Source organism: Ichthyophthirius multifiliis, assembly GCF_000220395.1.
Source record: "Ichthyophthirius multifiliis unplaced genomic scaffold scaff_1120509250974, whole genome shotgun sequence".
NCBI classification, from domain to species: domain Eukaryota; phylum Ciliophora; class Oligohymenophorea; order Hymenostomatida; genus Ichthyophthirius; species Ichthyophthirius multifiliis.
In genome coordinates, this window is record NW_004086323.1 from 45,353 (window position 1) to 67,799 (window position 22,447).

At 14.9% G+C, this 22,447-nt stretch overlaps 6 protein-coding genes across 6 annotated transcripts, besides 45 other annotated features; all 6 read right to left on the reverse strand. All coding sequences in view use genetic code 6, as the record gives it.

Annotated features, from left to right (window-relative positions):
* Positions 1-149: part of a microsatellite that runs on past the window's edge.
* Positions 145-201: a microsatellite.
* Positions 149-182: a microsatellite.
* A 130-nt stretch (positions 202-331) lies between the features above and the next one.
* Positions 332-364: a microsatellite.
* A 407-nt stretch (positions 365-771) lies between these two features.
* Positions 772-826: a microsatellite.
* Positions 827-1,481: 655 nt separating this feature from the next.
* On the reverse strand, positions 1,482-2,095 carry IMG5_122500 (hypothetical protein). Its single transcript, XM_004032388.1, has one exon. It carries the CDS (start codon positions 2,071-2,073, stop codon positions 1,501-1,503), a length of 573 nt encoding a protein of 190 aa, XP_004032436.1. The 5' UTR covers positions 2,074-2,095; the 3' UTR covers positions 1,482-1,500.
* Positions 2,096-2,135: 40 nt separating this feature from the next.
* Positions 2,136-2,190: a microsatellite.
* Positions 2,191-2,603: 413 nt separating this feature from the next.
* Positions 2,604-2,657: a microsatellite.
* Positions 2,605-2,666: a microsatellite.
* A 29-nt stretch (positions 2,667-2,695) lies between these two features.
* Positions 2,696-2,741: a microsatellite.
* Positions 2,742-2,775: 34 nt separating this feature from the next.
* Positions 2,776-2,816: a microsatellite.
* An 8-nt stretch (positions 2,817-2,824) lies between these two features.
* IMG5_122510 (ubiquitin conjugating enzyme, putative) lies at positions 2,825-3,648 on the reverse strand (the record flags this gene model as incomplete). The annotated part of the gene is made up of 5 exons (XM_004032389.1): positions 2,825-2,902; positions 2,953-3,049; positions 3,178-3,356; positions 3,424-3,527; positions 3,597-3,648. 5 exons carry the CDS (start codon positions 3,646-3,648, stop codon positions 2,825-2,827), a joined length of 510 nt encoding a protein of 169 aa, XP_004032437.1.
* Positions 3,358-3,416: a microsatellite.
* Positions 3,647-3,710: a microsatellite.
* Positions 3,648-3,698: a microsatellite.
* Positions 3,649-3,700: a microsatellite.
* Positions 3,650-3,692: a microsatellite.
* Positions 3,651-3,691: a microsatellite.
* Positions 3,668-3,710: a microsatellite.
* A 524-nt stretch (positions 3,711-4,234) lies between these two features.
* Positions 4,235-4,268: a microsatellite.
* Positions 4,235-4,274: a microsatellite.
* A 148-nt stretch (positions 4,275-4,422) lies between these two features.
* Positions 4,423-4,449: a microsatellite.
* Positions 4,450-4,488: 39 nt separating this feature from the next.
* Positions 4,489-4,537: a microsatellite.
* Positions 4,538-4,563: 26 nt separating this feature from the next.
* Positions 4,564-4,625: a microsatellite.
* A 1,072-nt stretch (positions 4,626-5,697) lies between these two features.
* Positions 5,698-5,739: a microsatellite.
* A 118-nt stretch (positions 5,740-5,857) lies between these two features.
* Positions 5,858-5,919: a microsatellite.
* Positions 5,920-7,604: 1,685 nt separating this feature from the next.
* On the reverse strand, positions 7,605-8,231 carry IMG5_122520 (hypothetical protein; the record flags this gene model as incomplete). Its single annotated transcript, XM_004032390.1, has 2 exons — positions 7,837-8,231; positions 7,605-7,624 (listed from the first exon to the last, which is right to left on the reverse strand). Exons 1-2 carry the CDS (start codon positions 8,219-8,221, stop codon positions 7,605-7,607), a joined length of 405 nt encoding a protein of 134 aa, XP_004032438.1. The 5' UTR covers positions 8,222-8,231.
* Positions 8,232-8,517: 286 nt separating this feature from the next.
* Positions 8,518-8,574: a microsatellite.
* Positions 8,537-8,601: a microsatellite.
* Positions 8,602-9,404: 803 nt separating this feature from the next.
* Positions 9,405-9,443: a microsatellite.
* A 739-nt stretch (positions 9,444-10,182) lies between these two features.
* Positions 10,183-10,348: a microsatellite.
* Positions 10,191-10,354: a microsatellite.
* Positions 10,224-10,341: a microsatellite.
* A 726-nt stretch (positions 10,355-11,080) lies between the features above and the next one.
* Positions 11,081-11,138: a microsatellite.
* A 1,473-nt stretch (positions 11,139-12,611) lies between these two features.
* Positions 12,612-12,649: a microsatellite.
* Positions 12,650-13,169: 520 nt separating this feature from the next.
* Positions 13,170-13,199: a microsatellite.
* Positions 13,198-13,261: a microsatellite.
* Positions 13,262-13,349: 88 nt separating this feature from the next.
* On the reverse strand, positions 13,350-14,871 carry IMG5_122530 (protein kinase domain protein; the record flags this gene model as incomplete). Its single annotated transcript, XM_004032391.1, has 5 exons — positions 13,350-14,127; positions 14,172-14,287; positions 14,327-14,383; positions 14,421-14,529; positions 14,579-14,871. 5 exons carry the CDS (start codon positions 14,869-14,871, stop codon positions 13,350-13,352), a joined length of 1,353 nt encoding a protein of 450 aa, XP_004032439.1.
* Positions 14,385-14,418: a microsatellite.
* A 129-nt stretch (positions 14,872-15,000) lies between the features above and the next one.
* On the reverse strand, positions 15,001-16,694 carry IMG5_122540 (hypothetical protein; the record flags this gene model as incomplete). Its single annotated transcript, XM_004032392.1, has 5 exons — positions 15,001-15,078; positions 15,162-15,254; positions 15,300-15,612; positions 15,690-15,980; positions 16,093-16,694. The coding sequence occupies 5 exons, from the start codon at positions 16,692-16,694 to the stop codon at positions 15,001-15,003; spliced, it is 1,377 nt and encodes a 458-aa protein (XP_004032440.1).
* Positions 15,259-15,297: a microsatellite.
* Positions 15,989-16,038: a microsatellite.
* A 26-nt stretch (positions 16,695-16,720) lies between the features above and the next one.
* Positions 16,721-16,767: a microsatellite.
* A 2,326-nt stretch (positions 16,768-19,093) lies between these two features.
* Positions 19,094-19,147: a microsatellite.
* Positions 19,148-19,231: 84 nt separating this feature from the next.
* Positions 19,232-19,268: a microsatellite.
* A 202-nt stretch (positions 19,269-19,470) lies between these two features.
* Positions 19,471-19,509: a microsatellite.
* A 629-nt stretch (positions 19,510-20,138) lies between these two features.
* Positions 20,139-20,193: a microsatellite.
* Positions 20,194-20,267: 74 nt separating this feature from the next.
* Positions 20,268-20,333: a microsatellite.
* Positions 20,281-20,321: a microsatellite.
* A 166-nt stretch (positions 20,334-20,499) lies between the features above and the next one.
* IMG5_122550 (hypothetical protein) lies at positions 20,500-21,819 on the reverse strand (the record flags this gene model as incomplete). The annotated part of the gene is made up of 8 exons (XM_004032393.1): positions 20,500-20,705; positions 20,762-20,902; positions 20,959-21,077; positions 21,125-21,242; positions 21,288-21,336; positions 21,377-21,466; positions 21,544-21,643; positions 21,694-21,819. Coding segments are annotated over 8 exons (864 nt in total), but the record flags the coding sequence as incomplete, so codon positions are not given.
* Positions 21,502-21,527: a microsatellite.
* Positions 21,820-22,447: the final 628 nt, after the last annotated feature.

Consider the following 22,447-nt stretch of genomic DNA (forward strand, 5'->3'; position numbering starts at 1 on the left):
TTAATTAATTATTATTTATTAATATTTATTTATATTTATTATTAATTATTAAAAATTTATTATTATTATTTATTATTTATTTTTTATAATTTATTTTTTATTATTTATTATTTTTGATTTATTATATATTATTTATTATTTATTATTTAATAAATAAAAAAATAAATTAAAAAATAAATAAATAATTTTATAAATATAAAATTTATTTATATAATTTTAATTATATATAAAATATATGTTTAAAAAAATAAATATAATTATTTTGTTTTTTTTGTATTTAATAATTACTACTTTGCTAATTTTATTTACTTATTTTTTATTTTATTAAATATAAAAAAAATCTTTATCTAAAATAAAATTTTATAATACTAAATAAATCATTATATTAATATAAATATATTTTTATTTTATATTTAATTTAACTAAAAAATATTTTATAATTTATACATTAATTTTATTTTTGATTAAATATTATAAGATATAATATACATAAACTTAACAAATTTTATCACTATATATATTTATATTTATTATATTTTTTGATAACAAATTACTTCATTTATACTTTTTTATAAAATTCTAATATTGCATATTTATTTCATTTTTAATAAGTAAAAAAAAACACTTATAAAATAATTTAAATTAAATACATATTTTTTGCAATTGCATAATTAATTAACTTTTATTATATAAATTTATATTTTGATAAATAAAAAGAAAAGTTTAAATATTTTATTAATATCTAAATGATATTAATTTAAATATTTTATCATAAATTATTTAAAAAATTAAATTAAAATAACTTATTTATAAAAAATTAATATTATATATTGATATTTTTTTATCTAAACTAACTAAAATTTGTAATATTTTACACTTTTAAAAAGTATTAATGCTTGATTATACTTACATAAGTCGGCGGATAAAATATTTCATATAAGGATTATTTTATTTAAGTAAAATAAATATAAAAGTATATACTTTTATATTTTTTAATTTTATTTATTAAAAAAAAGAAAAATTATAAAAAATATTTATTTGGTAAATTTTATATATATTTTTACATAAATTCATATTTATTTAATTTTATAGCGGTAATTTATATTTATAAATAAATATGTTTCATTTTAATTGTATAAATATTATTTTTATATTTGTATTTCATTCTCTACATTTTATATTTTTATTAATTATTTGATTTTTTTGTATATTTTTTATTTATTTTATTAATTGTTATGAAAATACAAACTTAATTTTAAAAAAAATAAAACAAAATGATATAAATATAATAAATATATTTATAAAAAATTATAAAATTATATATATTTATATAATTTTTATTCTTTATTTTATTTAATTAAAAAATATAAAGGAATTTTTTTTATATAGCATTTGTATAAAAAAAGCAACAATAAAAAATAAAAAAATAAAATTTCCATTTTTTTTTTAAAAAGCTAGATAAAATAAATAAAATTATTATTTATTATAAAAAAATAATAATCATTTTGTAATTTTATCTGGAATAAAATTAGTTGGAAAACTAGACATATCGACCAAAGGATATGAATATTATTCTTAAGGATATAAAATACCTACAAGCCATCCATTTCTTTAATTATATAATTTTTGAGTTCTTCTATGATACTCTTAAGTAGTATTCCATCTTGGAAGGGCATCATTCAATTAAGTAAGTTAATCTCCCATTTTTTCATATACTAAGTCTAGTAAATCTTCTTTCTTTTATTCCAAATTCTTAAAAGCTGGGTTAAAATTAAGCCATAATACCCAACTTGCAACTACTGTTGAATATTTAAAAACAATCCATTATTGAGATCTATGTTTGTAATAAATGGATCTAAACGGGGCAAGTCTAAATAATGTAAGGCAGAATAGTGGATAAGCTATTAAAGGATATCCCCAATTAGATAAATTGTTTAAACGATTTGCCCATAAGAAATTCTTTATTTCATGGCTTTTTAATATACGCCTAAAATAACCTTCGTATATGGCATGTGATTTTTCTTCTGGGGTCCAATGGAACCATGTTTTTAAACGTAAACTCTCTTATGGCATATTTTTTTTAATTATTATTATATATAAATATATATATTTTTTTTTTCTTCTTTTTTTATATTATTATTTGATTAATTTAAATTATTATTTATTTTAATTATTTATTTCTTTGAATTAATAATCAAATAAATATTAATATATTATAAATAATATTTTTTATTTTTATAAAAATTTAATTTAAAAAAAAAAATCTTTTAAAAATACTTTGTGTTAAATTAGCATATTTATATTGGAATTAAATTAAAAAAAATGGCAAATATGATATTTATATTATTAAATAAAAAATTAAATATTAATAATATATATTTTTATTAATATTATTGACTTTTTTTGTTTTGTTTAATTTTTAAATATATAATGTTTTTTTATTTAGTTTTATTATAATTTATTTTTTATATATTAGTACTTTTATAAAAAGCAATAATTTAACATATTATAAATTTTGAAAGCCAAAGGATAGAAATACTCTAATACATAATAACAAATGATATAAATAGATAGAGATATTATTAAACTAATTTTTTTTAGAAATAAATAAATTATTTATATTATAAATATTTATTAAATAATTTTTATATAATAAAAAAATATTATTATATAAAAAATATATAAATAAAATATCTATTTATTTATTTATTTATTTATTTATTTATTTATTTATTTTTTTAAAAAAAAAATTAATTTAATCTAATAAATTAAATTTATTTATTATTTATATATATTTTTTATTTATTTAATTTTTTTCTTTTATTCACAAATCTCCTATAGATTTTTTTGTTAAGAATTTTACTTTTTTTATATAAGCTTCTTTATCATGTCTAAATTAAATCTTTATATTTTTTTATAAATAAATACCTAATTCTTTTTAAAAAAAAATACTGATGCATCTACATTTGCAGGAGATTCTGTATTTGGGTCCATTAGCATAGAAATAACACTAATAATAACATTTTCTGCTGTAAGAACAGGTCTCCATCTATGTTTTTGTTTTTTTAATAAAATTTATGATATTAAAAATTAAATAATATTTAATTAAAAAAATTAATTAATAAATATTTAATAATTAATTAATTATATAATATTTATTATTTAAAATTTTTATACCTTTCACTTTCACTTTCTTAAGTATTAAATTAATCTACTCCTGGTGGATGTAAAATAGATATGCATACTTTTCCGTCTGGATATATATTAGGATGCCACATTTCTGTTGTAAATTTCATTGTTGGAGGCATGTCAGGATAATTATCAGGAAAAGTTAAAGTTGCTTAAAATAATCCTGCCTTTTTATTATATTATTTTTTATTTTAAATATATTTCTTTTATATATATAGTTTTTTTATTATTTACTTCATACAAAGAATCATGTGGACCTTCAAAACATATATTCCATTAAAATAAATTGTTATTTTCTAATCCTACGGAAACATTTAAATCTGAATTCTTTTGTACGTCTATTTTTTTTGTTATGTATTTATTTGCATTTTTTTTATAAGTTCTTTTTTAATTTTTTGTTTGTTTACGTTCTAATTATTTCTAAAGAATACGTTGTGTGTATTATTTAGAATCAACCATTTTTTTATTTTTATTTATATTTTTTTTTATTTAATTTTTTTTTTTTTTTAATATAATATTTTAATAATTATTTAGAAATTTTTGTTTTAATATTTTAAGACTTTTTTTTTTTTTTAAATGCAAAATAGTAAAAAATATATGATATTTTTCTATAATAATGAATTATTAATTATTAGAAAGAAATTATAATATTTTTTTATTTATTAATATCAATAATTTTTAAAAATATATATAAAAAAAAAATTATAAATGTATATGAATATGAATATATTAAATTAGTAATTAGAATAATATAAAAAAAATAATGTATTAAAATATATTTATCTATTTAATAAAAAAAAAATTATATGAAATTAATAATAATGTAATTTTTATTATTATTAAATTAAAGCTAAGTAAACATTATATACAATTAAAAAAATTAAATGCTATAAATATAACTAACTATTTATTTATGTATTTTTTAATATTATTAAATTAAGATAAATAAATCATAAAATTAAACGTTTGAAATAAAAAATGAAAGTTTTTTTTTTAAAAAAAAAATATAATAAAATATATGTTACTTGTGTTTTTATTATTTATTTTAATTAAAAAAAAAACTTAATATAAAAAAAAAATATTAAAAATAATATTTTCTTCTTATTTTTTAAATATTTTTTAATTTAAAAATTTTATATAAATTAAAATATATATATAAAAAAAAAATTTAATTAAATATATATTTATTTTTAAAAATTTTTGTTTAAAAAACATTAATTTAATTTTATATCAAATATAATATAATATAATATAATATAAATATTTTTTTTTTAAATATATTATACTATTATAATTTTAATTATAAAAATAATATAAAAATATATTATATAAATAATAGAAAATTATAAATAGACTTTTTAAAAAATAATATAATAAATATTAATATTCTATTATATTTTTAAATATATATATATATATATATATTTTAAAATATTTAATCTATATTAAAAATAAAAATTTTATCAATTTTTATAAAAAAATAATAATTATATGAAGATATTATAAGGAGAAAAATACTAATATTAATTTTTTGAATCAAATTCAATTGGAAATGGGGCATTTTCAAAAGTCTTTATGGGTGAATAAATTAATTCAGGTAATAAAGTGGCCATAAAGAAATTATCAAAAACTTTATATTCAAATTCAAATATTGAGAATTAGTTTTGTTAAAAAGAGAAAGAAATAAGCTAAAAAATACTAAAACTTCCGCAAAATGAGAACATAGTTTAAATATATGATATATTAAAATAAGATGCGGATATATATATAATAATGGAATATTGCAATGAGGGCGATTTATTTAATTTTTTAAAAAAATATAAAGATTTAAATTAAACTGAAATAATATATATAGCGAAATAAATAGTAAACGGACTTATTTTTTTACATTCAAATTCGATTGTACATAGAGATCTTAAACCAGAAAATATATTCGTTTTAAATGATAAAAATGATAATTACATATTCAAAATAGGTGATTTTGGATTAAGTAAATAATAATTATTCCTTAATTAAAGTGCAGTTGGGACATTAAATTATATGGCTCCTGAATTGCTTGAAAATGAGCCTTTTTATAATTATACTATTGATGTTTGGAGTTTAGGCTTGATTTTACATGAAATTAAACGAAAAGGATAATAATATTTTTTTTCAAGTAATATTAATGAAGAAGAATAAGTAATTTAATAGATTATTAAAAAAATTAAAAAATCAGATTAATATATATATTAAGAAGATAAAACGGATGATATTATAAGATAGTGTTTGTAAAAAGACCCTTAAGAAAGAATAAAATTGTAGGATTTATATGATTTATTAGAAGATTAGTTAAATAAAAGTAGTTAAGATGTAAGGTTCTTAAATAATGATTATTCTATTATTAGATGTATAGAAAAAAACTGAAATTCATAATACTAAAATAATAATTAAAATAATTAAGATATTCATTAGATAATTAAAAATAATGATTAAGATTATTTTAAAAATGAATAAAAATAAGAATAAGATAATAATATATAATTTAAAAATAATATATAAATCTAAAATAATGAAAATAATTTTTCATAAATATAAAATAATTAAAATAAATTGAAATAAGAGAATAGAAATTATAATTAAGAAAATTAAAAAAATAATACAATATAACTAAAATAAGAGTAATATAAAGATAATAATAATAATAATAATAATAATAATAATAATAATAATAATAATAATAATAATAATAATTTATATTCTTAATTAGTTGTAATTAATAATATTGATTATAGTCAAGTATAAATTAATAATCTTTAATAGATTATCTAAAAATATGATTTTAATACAAATAATAAATAAGATTAAAATTGTAAATAATTTAAATAATTTGATAATATATAATACAAATAAATTTTAAAAATTTAGTAAGAATAAATTAATAAATAATTTGAATATAAAAATTCTTCTGTATAAAATTAAGATAAAAATTAAAAAAAACATAATTAAAACTTGGAATCATTTAAAATAAATTAATTAAGTTTTGAAGGAATTTCTATGTTAGAATGCAATTCTATTGAAGAAATCGATATTTAATTATAAAAAAATTGTTAAATAAAAGAAATAAATATATAAAATTATGAAAAATACTATACAGAATTCGAAAAAGAGAGAAATTAGAAAGTAAATATATTTACAAATAATAGAATATATACAAATAAAATGTTTAGAATTATAGAAATTAGTTTTTTGTATAAATAAACGAGCTTTTTAAAATTTAAAAATAATATATTTATATGTTTTGATTTGAAAACTAAATAAATAGTGCTTTTCCTTTAATTAATTTTTAATTTAGTTGTTGTTTAGAATAATTATTTGGATAAATTTGTTGATTTTATTTTATAAGAATGTATTGTAAAAAGACTTAATTAGTTATTTTTATTTGTATATTTTTTAATTAAATATTTAAATTCTTTAGTTAAATAATATTGTTCAGAACAAAATTCTTAAATTTTACTTAAAATTTTCGAATTTTAAATTAATTTTATTTTCGATGATTATTTTTTAGATTAAATTCAGGAAATTTGTTAATGTTTTGATTTCTAAAATAATGAATTTTTTGGATTTTTTTTTAAAAAAATGAATTTTGGAGAAGAAAAAGAAGATATAGATGATTAAATTTTAAATAAAATTTATTTTTAGGAAAGATCAGATTCATTAATACTTCTTTTAAATTTTCATTAAAAAGACATAATTAATAAATATTAAAAATAATGAAATTTAGTATTAATATTTTTTTAAAAAATATATATATAAATACATATATATGTCATAAATTGTAAATATAAATTTATATATATATATATATAATATAAATTTTAATAATAAAAAAAAATTCTGATCATATTTTGTATTTTTCTTATAAATATTTCTTCAAATCTAAATAAATTTCATATCTAACTTTCGCATAATATAAATGATTAAAATCCATTCCTTCAGTTTTACTAAAAACAACTGACCAAATAATCCAATACCAATTTGACAATATTTAACAACATAAAATTTCATAAACTAACTATTCACATTATCTAAAGAATTCTTCTTCTGTAATTAAATTTAATTATTAAATATAAAAAAATGCATTATTTTCATTTTTTAAAACACTTTCTTCTAGTTTATCGATTTAATCTCTATTTTCAATTAAAAAAGAAGCCTAATAATAATAAACAAAATCTCTAATATCTTCTAAAGAGAATATATTTTATTTGACTACTTCAAAAAAAGGCTCTTTGTCATATTTATAATTAAAATAAGATTCATTCATATAGTTTGCAATATCAAAGGCTGCAAAATTATAAGCGGAATATTCAAAATCGATGAATTTTATCCTTTCTCGTGTTTTATTTTCCGGAGAATAAAAAATATTTAAGTTATTTAAGTCATTATGGCATAAAACTTCCTTTTATTAGGGAAGTATTTTTTTTAGAAAATTTATTTCTTTTTCTTAGCATAGATTTTCAATGGTTTTTAGGAAAATTTTTTCTTCGTCGGTATAAAGGTTTTCTTTTTTTATTTTTTACCAAAAATTCTCGTGATTATTGTTTATAAGTTGCTTTTATATAGCAGCTTCTTCCAATTAAACTGTATCTAAATTTAATTTATGAAAAATACTCATATATATAGCCATTAACCTCCTGTATTTTACATCTCTCATTTATTCTAAAGAAGGATGGTTAGAGCGCATGAATTCTTCTATCCTCCAGATTTAACCAGAAGCAAAACACTTAGGACTTTAACCTAAATCACCTAATTTTTTAAATATTGTGTACTCTTTTTTTCGGTCTATAAGCCCTTCAGCCACGCCAAATACTCTATAGAGTACATCTTTCATTTCAAAAGGAACTGATTCATGCGTGTTAGTGGCTTGGTAAGTAAAATTTGTTAAACCAGTTAACTTCTTTAATTAAATAAAACTAATATCAGGAGTATTTTACCAGCCTGGAGTATTTCTTAAAAGAATTTCTTTGTCTGATTTTGGTTTTATAATATTTTACATTTTTATTTTTGTTATTTTTATTTTTAAAAAAATATTTTAAATAATATAAACTTTTATATAAAATAAGAAAATAAATATAGAAAAAAAAAGGAAAATTAATAATTTTTATAAAAATATATATAAAAAAAAAAATTATATATTTATATTATATTACATATTAAAATAAAATATAAATTTAAAAAAACTATTTTAAATAAAATTTTTAATTAATTATAAAAATCTTAATTTGTAGTTCTTTTAATTCTTTAAGGATAAATATTATTCAATTTATGTATATTATTAAATCTTTTTTTAATATATATATAACAAATAAAAATATATATAATAAATATATATATATATATAAAAATAAATATTAATATATTAATATATTTATATATTTTTTATTTTTTTATAAGATTATTTATACTTTAATTATTATCTTATATAAATTCTATTTTTAATGGAATATTAAAAATATTTATAAAAAGTAGAAAAATCATCAAAGAATTCCATTTTTTTTTATATTTATTATCTGGATTTAATACATTAATATTTTGTTGTAAGGCTTTTTATAGTTTTTATAGGATATATAATTTTTATTGAATTTTTTTTCTTAAAATTTATAAATCAATTTTCATAAAAAGAAGGTGCGTTAAATACCAAAAAATTGTTGTATTTATAATATTTGTAACTAAAAGCATTATCTCCTATTATTTTAAATTCTCTTTCTTATAGATTTTTAAAATTATGTAATGAAGATATGTTTTTAACATAATTTAGAAACCTTTTTATATAAAATAGTATATTTAATCCTTTTTTTGACCATATGTTACTTTAATTAATGTTTTTTTTTGCTACCTCTTCCTTATTTAAAGAATAGTCAATGTTTATAATATTATTAGAAATATCATTTTCTTATATTTAAAACATATTTGAAATATTATTTGATTGTTTTTAGATTCGATTTGCGAGCTGTTTATATTATCGTTATTTTTATTGATGTATGATTATTATTATTTTTAAAAGAATTTTCTTCTAATATTATTTAATTATTAGATTCAATTTAGATCTTATTATAAATATTATTTTATTCGAAAAAATGACGCCTTATTTGTTAGCCTTATGTAATGTCTAATGCTTCTTCTTTTATCATATATTTTTTCGTTAGTATATTTTAATTTATATATAATTATAAAATAATTATATTTAAATATATATATATATATATATTTATATATTTTAAAAAAAAATAAAAATGGAATAATATTTTTAAATTTAAAATATGAAATTAATAAAAAATAAAAAAAATAAAAAGATATATACTGGTATATTATAAGATTATGAACTTCCTTTAATAATAATTGAAAGAGATTATTAATAAAACAAAGAAAAGATTATAGAAAAAAAGTAAAACTTATTATTATTACATAATCATTCTTGTGAAAATGTCGTTTAATATATATAAATATATGAAAAAAATGGAAAAATATGCAGTTTATAGGAGAATTTTTCTTAATATTAAACACTAGATGTATTCTTATAAAATAAAAAAGAATTTTTATTTGAGAATAAATTTTTGTCTTTTTTAAAATAAATTTTAAGTGTTTATTATTTTTTGCATTCTTAAAATATATGTACTAAAAAACTTTAAATTAAAAATTTTTCAGTTATTTCTTCTAATATTATATTTTTACCGAAAATTCCTTTTTCTAAAAAGATTACTTCGTTTTAGGAAAATATATAAGATTTTGGAAAAATTCTTTAAGAAATTTAAATAATGAAAAAAATACATTTAAATTTTGAAATTTAGAATTTAATAAAAAATATGATCTGTGATAATTATGAAAAAAGACCATTTTTTTCGACTTTTTATACTTTGGATTATATTATTAATAAATAAGGAGAAACTTCTTCTTTTTCATAAACATAAAATTATTCTTTAGAATTAAAAAATATTGAATAATGTTTAAAGTTTTATATTTAAATGGAAAAAAATAAATAAAATCCTTGCTTTATAATTGATGAAAAAAATAAGGAAAATTTATGCTTTTTTTTAAATGAAAAAAATAAGGAAAACTCTTACTTTTTATAAGATGAAGAAAAAAAGGAAAATTCTTGCTTTTTTTAAGATGAAAAAATTAAAGATAATTCATATCTTTTCAATTTTTAAAAAACATAATTTTTTAAGGAAAATAATATGTAAAATTAATAGTTTATTAATTAATATTAAAATGATAAAAACTTACTTTTTCTGTTTATAATTTAAGATTTACATTAATTACCTTTAACTTAATTAAAAACATAAATTTATAACTTTGCTTTTTGCGAATATCTTTTAAATTAAGCTTATTAAGATATTTAGAATGGAAACGAAAATTCTTTTTTTGATGTAAATGTACTTGAGAGTTATTTTTTATAAGCTAAAATGGATGTTTTGGATATAAAGGAATATTTAAATGAAGAACATAAATTATAAATAGAAAAATTAATAAATTAAAGCATTAAAACAAGCTAAATAATTGAATAAAATAGAAAAAACTTAGATAAGATAAAAATAAAATAAGGCGATAATTTTTTTTTATAACAGTTAATAAATTAATTCTCAAAGGAAATTTATGAAGAAAATATAGAAGATTTAAATGAAGATGAATAAAGGATTATATGGAAAATTTAATATGAATTAATTTGGGTTTTAGAGGAAAATTAATAATATTTTTAATTTGAAGAAATAAAAGAAAACCTAGAAAATTTCAAAATAGAAGATTTCAAAGATTTTGTATTAAATTGATAGAAATTATATAAATATAACAAAAAATTAAATATATAAGAGTAAATAAATATTAAAAAAAAATAATCTAATAAAAAAATAAAATAAAAATATATATATATATATATATTCATATGTATATAAATTTTTATATTTATATATATATATTTTATTTATCTAATATTTTTATTTAAGAAATGTAAATTTATTTAATTATATATATAAATATATAAATTTATATTAAATACTTACTTTTACCTTTATTCTTAATACATAAAATGAAATTGCTCTATGCTATAACTACAATAGCTTCTAGTTATATTTCTCTAAGGTTTATATATAGATATTTTTTTAATTTACCTATACCTTTATAAGAACTACAAGTATTTTATTACTATATTTTTTTTTATATATATAATTAAAAAATGAAGTACTAAATATTTTCTTATTATAGAAATCAATTATTAATTCAGATAGAAATCGTTTTTTTAAAATTATAAAAAGGAAAGGAATTATATATATGATTTTCGATTAATAAAATTAAATTAAATATCCTGTTTTGACTGAAAATATAATAAAAAATAATGATAATCTTGAAAAAATAGAGTTTTATTTATAATGTTTATTTAATAAAAATTAAATTAATATAATAAATTCGCATTTATTTTAAAAACAAGGTGAAATAATAAACCATAAATACAATTTGAATGTAAAAAATAATTTATATTAATATTTTTAATAAAATATTATAAAGATTAATTATTAAGAATTATTAAAATGTTCAATTCCTTTATTATCATATAATTATCCTTATTTGCGACGAATGATTTTTTAAAGAAATTTCTGTATTTTGAAATTTGAAATTAATATGTAAAAAAACGGTGAAATAAGTTCAAATTTAAGCGAATTTTAATTAAAAAAATAATAGGAAAATATTTCATTAATAATATTAAATAAATTAAATAAAAATTTGAATGAAAATTTTGTTTATATATTGAATGAGAATAGTGTTTTAGCTTAAAAAAATAAACTTTTTTAAATATTTTTGTTTTTTAAAGATGAGGAAAATAGTATTTAATGTAAATAAATTGTTGATTATTAAATAAGTTTTAGTTAAGGAGAATCTTTTTGTAATTATTTAAATACAATTTAATAAAATATATAGAATAAAATTTAAGTATAAAAATAATTAATATATGTTGAAGAATTGGAAAATATGATACTTTAAAATTAAATTAAAGAAATTATTTTGGTAGATTAATTTGGTCTTTTTTTATAAGTTTCTAATGTTTAAATTTTAGATAAAATATATTCTATATAATAATGCAATTTTAATATTTTTAAATTCATTAAAAAAGCTTAAGAAGATGTTTTTAATTTTAAATTAAATGCTTAATATATGGACTAAAATATAGATACATTTTATTTAAATTGATTATATTTTATATTTTATTTTATTAAATTAATAAATAAACATAAAATTAGGATTTTGTTTTTTATTAAATAAATAAATATTTAAAATTCATTTTTTTTTGTAAATATATTATTCAATAAATATAAATATAACATTGTGAATTACAATTAAATTCATTAATCTAAAATACAGTTAGTATTATAAATTTTTTTTATTATATTAATTTAAATTAATATATGTAAATTAATTATATATTTAATTTAATAAAATAATTAATTTAATAAGTTATATTTATAAAAGTTTTTAAATTAATACATTTAATTATAAAATTATTTGTTATTTTTATATAATATTTAATTATTATAGGTAATTTGTATATTAAAAATATTTTAATTATGTAAATATTCTATTTTTTATACTTTAATTAATTTAATGATATTTTATTATTATAATATAATTATTATAAAAATAAAAAAAATTGTTTAAAAATATTTAAATCAAATAAAAATCAAAAATAAAATGACAATAAAATTAGATTAATATAGTTAAATAATAATAAAAATATCATATAAACATAAATAATAGATAATGTTAACCAAAAAAAAATATTTTGAAAATTATAAATTATAAAACATTTATAAATATATGTATATTTGAATTAAAAAATAAATTTTTATAAATAAATTAAAATTATATATTTTTATATAATTACTAAAATTTTAATTTTTTATGAAAAAAAAGAAGAAAGAAAAGATATATTATAATTTTTTTTTTAGTATTAAAAAATAAATATATATAAATATATATATATATATTTTATATATTTTTTATTCAAATTTTTATATTTTAATTATTTTAATTTTGATTTTTATTTTCATATTATAATCTTAAATTAATTTCTAGATTTTTTAAACTTTTACTTTTATCTTTTAATTCTTACAAATAATTATTATTATTATTTTAATTCATTTTTAAATTTTTTTCCAATTAATTGATTTTTGTTGAAAGTATATTAATATTTTTTATTACATTTGGCAATCTTAACCTTAATAAAAATAATATTTTTTATTTTTTTTATTATGTTACTATCTTTTATCCTCATAAAAGCTATTGTTTTCTTTATTCTTTTATTTATTATTTATTGGAGAATTCTAAATAACATATTTTTTGCCTTGACTATGACTAACTTTATGTATTTTTTTTTAATTTTCTTAAACATCTTATTAACTAGAATTTTTAGCTATTTTCATCCCATCAAATGACTAGAATCTTTAACTTTTTATTTTTGGTAAAGAATATACCATAGAATTAGTCCTTATGAAATTTTCCTTTTAATTTTTTATTATATTGTTTGTAAAATAATTTGGCTTTGGCAACTTATCATTTAAATAATTTATGTTTTTTGGAATTTTTATAGTTTTTAATAAAACAGTGTCCACATCAGATTCTAATAAATTTTTATCCTAAATTCGCTTAAAAATAAATGGTAAATTTAAAATCTAATCAGCCCTAGGTCTTATATAAGGATTTACCTATAGTAGAAGGTTGATTATATTAATTAAATCTTGAGAATAATTATTATTCTTGATTTTTTAATAGCTCCCTTTTATTACTTTCTAATATAAATCATCCATATCTTAAGCTTTAAAAGGAGGATTTAATGTCACTATTTCATATAATACACATCCTAATGACCATATATCAGACTTTTCGTCATACGGTTGGTCTTTCCATATTTCTGGACTTTATTTTTATTTATTTATTTTATTGTTAATTAAAAAATAAACCTAGCATAATATGGGGTTCCTGTTTAGGTATATAAGAGACCTTTTTTGGCTACTTTGGAAACATTCATATCTCCTAGTTTTATTGTTTCATCTTTATTAAGGAATATATTTGCAGACTTTTTTGTTTTATATTTTCTTTTATTTTTATTTTATACTTTTAAATCTCTATGGAATATTTTTAATTCATGAAGTGTTTTTAATGCTTTTACTATCTTTTTTTTTTTTTTTTTTTTTTTTATTTCTTTTTACTTATATAAATATATTCCATATTTAATCTTCTGTAAATTTTAAGCCTTTTTTTTAATTTTCGATTATTTTTTATAATAAATCGCCATTATTTGAATATTCCATTACTATGCTTTTATTATATGATTAGTTTTTATTTTATTTTTTTAAAAAAAATCAACCATAAACAATTTTAATGTCTATCTATAAATGCTTCTTTATAACCAATTATATAATTACTTCTTATAGAAGCTAGAATTCGTACTTCATTTAAAGCATATTCTATTTCTTTTTATGATAAAGCTTATAGATTTACCTTTTTTAATGCATATTATTATTAGTCAGTTTATCTTATAACTTTATAAACTATACTGTATGCCCCTTCTCCTATTTTTTTGTTTTTTTTAAAAAAATTAATTTATAGACATTTTTGTTTTTTCGGTAAAACCTAATTTATTTAATATTTAGAAATCATTTAAAGACATATTTATTTATATAATGATTTTTCTTAATATTATTATTTTTTAAAAAAAAAAAAAAAAAAAGTTTTATTAATTTTATTAAAAGAAAATAAATTTAATTTAAAAAATAAAAAAAATTGTTTTCATTATATTTCTTCTTATTCAATTTACTCATTAATAATATTTAATTAATTATTTAATACTATAGTTTATTCAACTTCCTTTTTATTTTTTTATTATTAAAATTAAATAAAAAATATAACAATAACAAAAAATCAATGCAAAATTAATTAATATAAATTACATAAACAGGAGGAATAGTATAATATTTTATTTTTCCTGAATTCCAATCTTAAATAACCATTCTAGCCACAATATCAATATTAGGAGCACCTCCCTTTATAAAAAAAATATGAAAAAATAAAAAAAAAAAAAAAAAAACTTTTTTAATTTTTCCCCTTAAAATAGCTAATTTACACAAGAATTCAAGTGTTGTTTTAAAATCATCTATTTTATATAGCAGCAAGATTTCATTTTTGGTAATTTTTTAAAGAATTTCTTCTACTGGTTAAATAGGATCTTCAATTAATTCAGGTTTAATAACATTTTTTAGACTGCAATTTTTTTTATTTTCATCATCAAAAATAACTCCTGGACAATCAATAACTTTTACCTTTTTATCTATAATAACTTCTTATAAATTTTTAGTATATCCAGCAACACTACTAACACCACAAGCTTTTGATCTTTTTAGTCTTTTTATTATTATTTTTTAGTTTAAGAAAAAAAGATTTAATATTTTTTCAAAAAAAAATTATTTTTTTAATTTTACGAATTAATCAAAGAAGATTTTCCTACGTTTGGATATCCAATTACACCGACAGAAACTGCAGTTTTAATTCCATCATTTTTAGAATAATTTTTAATAAGTTCAAGTAATTTATCAGCACCGACTGATTTCGAACTATTCATGAGATCATTTGTTAAATCTTCTCTATTTGTTAAAGATTTTTTAAAAAGTTAATTTCCTGATAAATTATCATTTTAATTTTAGGTATTTCCTTTAAATAATACTGTGGCGTATTCCCTCCTTAAAACTTTAAGCCATGCTTCTGCATTACCTCTATAAAAATATATATATATATATATATATATATATATATAAATTTATATATTTATATCTTTGTATTTATTTATAAATATAATACGCTGGTACTAAATCTATTTTATTTAACACTAGTATTATTCTTTTATTTCCTTTCATTTGTAATAGTTCAGCTTCTACTTATCTACATCTGCTTGATTCTGGATCACGGGCATCTAATACTTCTAATATAATATCTGATGCTTCTAATACTTTTTTCATTTCTCTGAAATATTTCTTACCATCTTTAATTAGAATATTATTGTCATTTTGTTACAATTATTAATATTAGAAATCCTAATCGTCTTAGTATTCAAATTGTTTTTGGAACTTTTCCTCTTCTTGTATATTTTCGTGATTTTATTAAATTTGTTGAATTTGGATGTTTTGATATTTATTTTCATTATTTTTTAGTTAATTTAATTAATTTTTTTGGTTTTTTTTTCTTTCTAATGATTGCTGTATTTTTCTTTTAAATGCATTTAAATTTGGTAGTTCTATATTTTTACTTCCTTTTTTTCGTTTTTATTGATTTTTTTTTTTATTATTATTACTTTTAGTCGAACAACCTAATGCTTTTTGTAAATTTTCATGTCTTTTGTTTTTTCTTTATTGATCTTTATCGTTTTTTGTTATTACATTTTTTTTTGCTGCAAATTTTTTCTTGTTTGAATTTTGAATGTTTTTGCCCATTTTTTTTTTTAGTTTTAGGTTAAAATTATATATATATATATATATATATATATATATATATATATATATATATTTTACATGCTTTTACATTATAAATAAATATATATATATATACATTTATATTATCAAATTTATTTATTTATTTATATTTATTATTATTATATTTCTTAGTTATCATTTATATTAATAATTAAATGTAGGTAATTTCAAATAATAAAAATGAATATAAATTATAAAAAATCTGCTTTTATTACTGTATTATCATAAAATGCAAATTTAAACTTAAAATTAGATGGAGTTAGTAACAAAATATCGAAAAAGATAATTGATAGGTGATAAAAAGAATATAGAGTTTTAATGAAGAAAATAAAGGATTTTCGTTTGATTATTAAGGGAAAAATAAAATTAAAATATTTAGAATATTAAAAGATATAATAATTAAATATAAACAAATATAAAATTAAAGTTTAATATGTTTAAATAAAAATAATTTTATTAAGTATATTAAATATATTTTAATTTAATATATATTCTAATGATTTATAAAGTTAAAACTTAACAGTTATAGTGTTTTTTATTTTAAATTGATATAAAAACACAAAAAACTAAAAAAAAATATATATATCATTTTAATCAAAATTTATATATATGTAATATTGATTATATCGCAATTACATAATGATAAAATATATTTAAGATAATCTAGAAAAATAAAATATATACTTAAATATATACTTTTTTTTTTTAATAATAAAATAATACATATACACTTTTGTTTTATTTTTAAAAAAATAAATAAGAGGGGGGATATAAAATAATTATTAATTTAATAAAATAAAAGAGTTTAATATATAATTTATATTTATTATATATAGACTATAATAAATTATATTTAAGTTTCTTTTATTGTTTTATTAATTTTCTTTTTGAATTTTTTCCAAACTAAGTACTTATATAAGAAAGAATATCATAGATACAAAGTAAAGTTTTTTTAAAAAAATGTAAAATTTTTTGATAGTACTCAAATATTAATATTATTTTATAAAATGCTAAAACACACATATAACCAAAATTATATAATATATAAGATATGTATATTAGATTGATTATTTTATTTATGAAAAGTAAAGTTCAAGATACGCGTACATAATTTTGACGATCATTGTAAGTAGTTAAATAATTGTATATGAGTTTTTACATTAAGTATAATATTTTCATTTATTGTTTTATTATATAATTATTAAATATAAAAATATACTTTTTTTTTTTCTTTATATTAAAGTAATTTTTAATGCTTTTTATGTTTTGGATAGGGTTTGTAGTAATTATTTTATTTTTTTAATAGGAATTTAGTTTGGTTTTTCATATTTTAGAATTAGATTAATAATATGAGTACTTATTTATAAATATATTTTAAAATAAATAAAAAAAAATAACCAAATAGACTAGTAATAAACTTTCCTAAATAAAATAATGGAATGATATTTAATTTATAAAAATATAATTAATATTTTTTAAATATATATGTTATTTGTTTTTTTTAAACAATGTTTAATTTAAAAACAGAAAATAAATACTCATATTTTTTTCTTTGTTATTCTCATATTTTCTTATTAAAATTATTCTTCTTGATAGAAACTATTATTAGATTTAAACATAATTAAATTATTTAAATTATTAAATATTTTTCTGAAAGATAAACACTAAAGATTACATAAAAACTTATTTCCTTAGACTTATATAAAATTATTATATTAAATTTGCTTTTATTGAATTTCTTTCATATTTAAAAACTTATTATGAATATTTTATTCTAAAAACTCAGTATTTTTTTAATTAAAATTTATATTTTCATCATTTAATTAAGATTTTTACATTAAAAATTTAATTTATTCTTCATTTAAATTGTTTATATTTTATTAATATTAAATAAGTTCAATAGAATTTTAATTATCATATACTTAGTATAATTATGTAGTAATTTATAAATATTAATTATAATTTTATAATGTATTTTTTAACTTATAAATATCTTTTAAATAATTATTTTTTTTATAGTTTTTTATTGTTTCTTATATATTTCTTTCATTTTATTCTATTCTAAAATCTATAACCATAACAATTTTCTTTTCTTTTAAATAATTAATACAATTTGTTATATTTTAAACCCTTATATATTAAAAAAATTATATAAATATATATATATATATTACATCCATAACATTTTTTTAAAATTCTTATTTATGTATTTTTTTTTATTATTAGTGGTGTATAAATTTTAATAATTTATACACCACTAATAAAAAAAATAAAAAATTAATCAGTAATTATAAATAAAAAAATAAAAAGATGTCAACTACAGAAATTAATATCATAAATAAAAATAGTTAATTATAATTTATTAAAAAGTAAATAATAATAAAACATATATATATATTAAAAATATAAATATAAAATTAAAAAAAAAAAAATATATATATAATATAAATGTTTTTTTATAAATTTAAAAAATTTATATATATATATATATATCAATATATATTTTTATATTTATTTATATTTTAAAATTTATTTTTTTAAATATAAAAATCATATTCAAAATTATATTTTTTTTATATTGATACTATTATAATTACCAAAGTTTCATTTCATCTTATATTTTACATTAAAATATATAAGTTTTTTCTTTAGAAATTATTTAGAAAATATTTTTATCTTTTTACATATTAATTTCTTTTATATCTCCTTCTATAAGTGAAATAAATTTTGATTCTTTTTTTTATATTATGTTATTTTTTATTTTGATATTTTTATACCCTTTTTATTATTAAGAGGATTCATATATATAATAAAATCTTTATATAATTTAATAAACTTAATAGTAAATTGACCATTTTTCTTCTTTTTACCTATGCTTCCGTATTAAATATGTATTTCTTTAATATTTTAATAAATAGATTAAACTTTTTATTTAATTAAATAAAAAATTAATACATTGAGGATTTTAGGCTAAATTTTATTAATATTTAGAAATTGTATCATAGTTCATTTAAATATTTTAATATATAAAAATTAATTCTATATGTTAATGTTAGTCCAACATCTATTTTATTTAATATGGTTGCTCATGTTTATTTAATATTCTTTTTAATTATAATTCTTTATGCTTTTTATTTTTTAATATTATTTATATATAGAATGAATTCAAATTTTATTAATATATTCTATTTATTTGTTCTTTTATATTTTCTATTGTTTTTTAATCAAAATAATCTACTTATAAAGGTTATTCATTTATATTGTTTATATATATTTCTAATTTATCTTTTTTTTTTTAACTCTAAAATAATTTTAATATATTCATTTATTTTTTAATTTATTTTAAAAAAATAAAAAATTCTCTTAAAAAGTAAAATATATATTTATAAAATCATATTTATCCTGAATATTATATTCATTATTTCTTAATATATTTATTAATTAATTTTTAATAATATTTTTCGTTAAAAATTCTTAAATTTTAGATATAAATATTTATTATATGATTATTCTATAATATTATTTTGTTATTATTATTATTATTTAATAAAAAAAACTATTAATATTTAAAAAAAATAAAATATTTAATTTAAAAAAAAATTTTTTTTTTATTTTTTTCAAAATATTAAATTTGTTTAAGTTCCTTTATTTTTAAAAAATATTGAAATTTTTAGATAATAAAAAGTTAATGAAATTGAGATTAAAATTGAAATTAATAATTTATAGTATTTATTAATAATAATAAACTTTTTTTTTTTTTTTTTTCATATAATATATATTTATTTATATTTATAATAAATAATATAAAAAATATTTGTTTCCTTTTTCCAATTGAAATATATAAGTTCAATCATTATTATTTAGAAGGACTTTCAGTCTTTAATATTTGACTATCCTACTATACCTTATATTTAGACTAATAATAACCAAATTCACTTGGTAATCTATAAGCTCCAGGTCCTAAAGTATTTTCTACAAAAAAAAAAAATATATATATATATATAAATTTATTATTAATAAGAATATACTAAAGTTTTCATTAGATATAGTATTTCTAATTCCATGAGAAAAAGTACGGCATTTTGAAGATTAGAAGTTTGACACAAAATAATTTCCGACTTTAGAAATTCCAGTATTAGGAGCATAAGCACCAGGCCCAGGAGCTTAATCTTCAATATATTTTTATAAATAAAATATAAAAATAATAATAATATATATATATTACTTCTATTCTAATCTGGGAAACGTTTAGAACGAGCAGGATTGAAATTTAATGCTCCGGAAGAATTAAATTTAGAATTAAAATATCTTCCATTAGAAGATATTGCTGTGGGTATAGGATAACTGATAAATTGTTTTATATTTATATAATATATTTATTTTGTATATACCTTCCTGGTCCTGGAACGTATTTAGTTTTACTATTTAAAGGATCATCATTAGCTGTTCTTTATCTAAAACTAAATGCCACTTTATTTAAAGTACTTGAGTTTGGATATGTACCAGGTCCTTATTATATTTTTGTAATTTTTTTTTTTTTTTTTTTTGATTTACCAGGATTTTTTTTATTCAAGTTGCCCATAATTCCTGTTACTTCCATAAGCTTTTTATATATATTTTAATATTTATTTTATTTATATTACTTCTCTTGAAACTCCAAATTAAAATCCTCTATGGTGTTACTTTTAAATTTCGAAATCAGATTAAACATTATATGTATTTGGGGCAGGGGTCTTTATATATTTTTTTTTATGCAAATACATTTAAAATATATATATATATATATATATATATGTTTTATAGAAATTACTTTCTTATTTTATTTTGTAAAATCATATTTAGTTCCATATCCTATACCTGCTTTTCTTTTGTCGATTACAGAAGGTAAATCATAACATATTTTTTCACAGCTTTTTTTTAATTTGAAAAATAAATTAATTTAAATTTTTTTTTTATTTACTTTGGTTTTGTATCTTCTTTAAATCTTTGAGATTTAGGAAATGAATATAAATATTTTGATTTTGAGTAATTCAAGGGAGAATTGCAAATTTAGAAGCAATTTGAAATCGTTATTGACATTATAATTAGTTTTTATGGGGGGTATTTTCTTTTTTTTTCTTTGTATAAGTTGTTGATATTTTTTTATTTCTATATATGAAAAATTAAATAAATTATATTATATATATTGTATAAAGGAATTTTTTTATCAGTTTCTTTTTTATATAATATATAATTGAATATTAAAACAAAAATAATAATTTTTTTATAAAAAAAATCTATCAAATATAAAAAAAAAGAAAACATATAATTATATAATTAATATAATTAAAACAAAAATAATATTTTTTAAATATATATATACATATATATACTCATTGTTTTATATAAATACTCCAAATCTCTCATTTATTTAAATTTAGTTTAGTTAAATCATCTTCCTCAACTAAATCATCCAACTTCTGACAAAGACTTCTAGTTTTAATATTGGACTAACAGGCATAATAAAACATAAAAAGATGTAAAAAAATCCCCAAATAAATAGCATTTATCTTCCTTATAAAAACTAGGATATGCCAACCCTGCACTTAAAATCGAAAAAAAGGTTTATTCCTTCTGATATTAAACCCAAAACCCATGATTATATTTTTTCCATTTAAAAACTTTACATAAGATTTAATTTGAAATGAACTTTAATAAAGAAGAAATTGCAAATG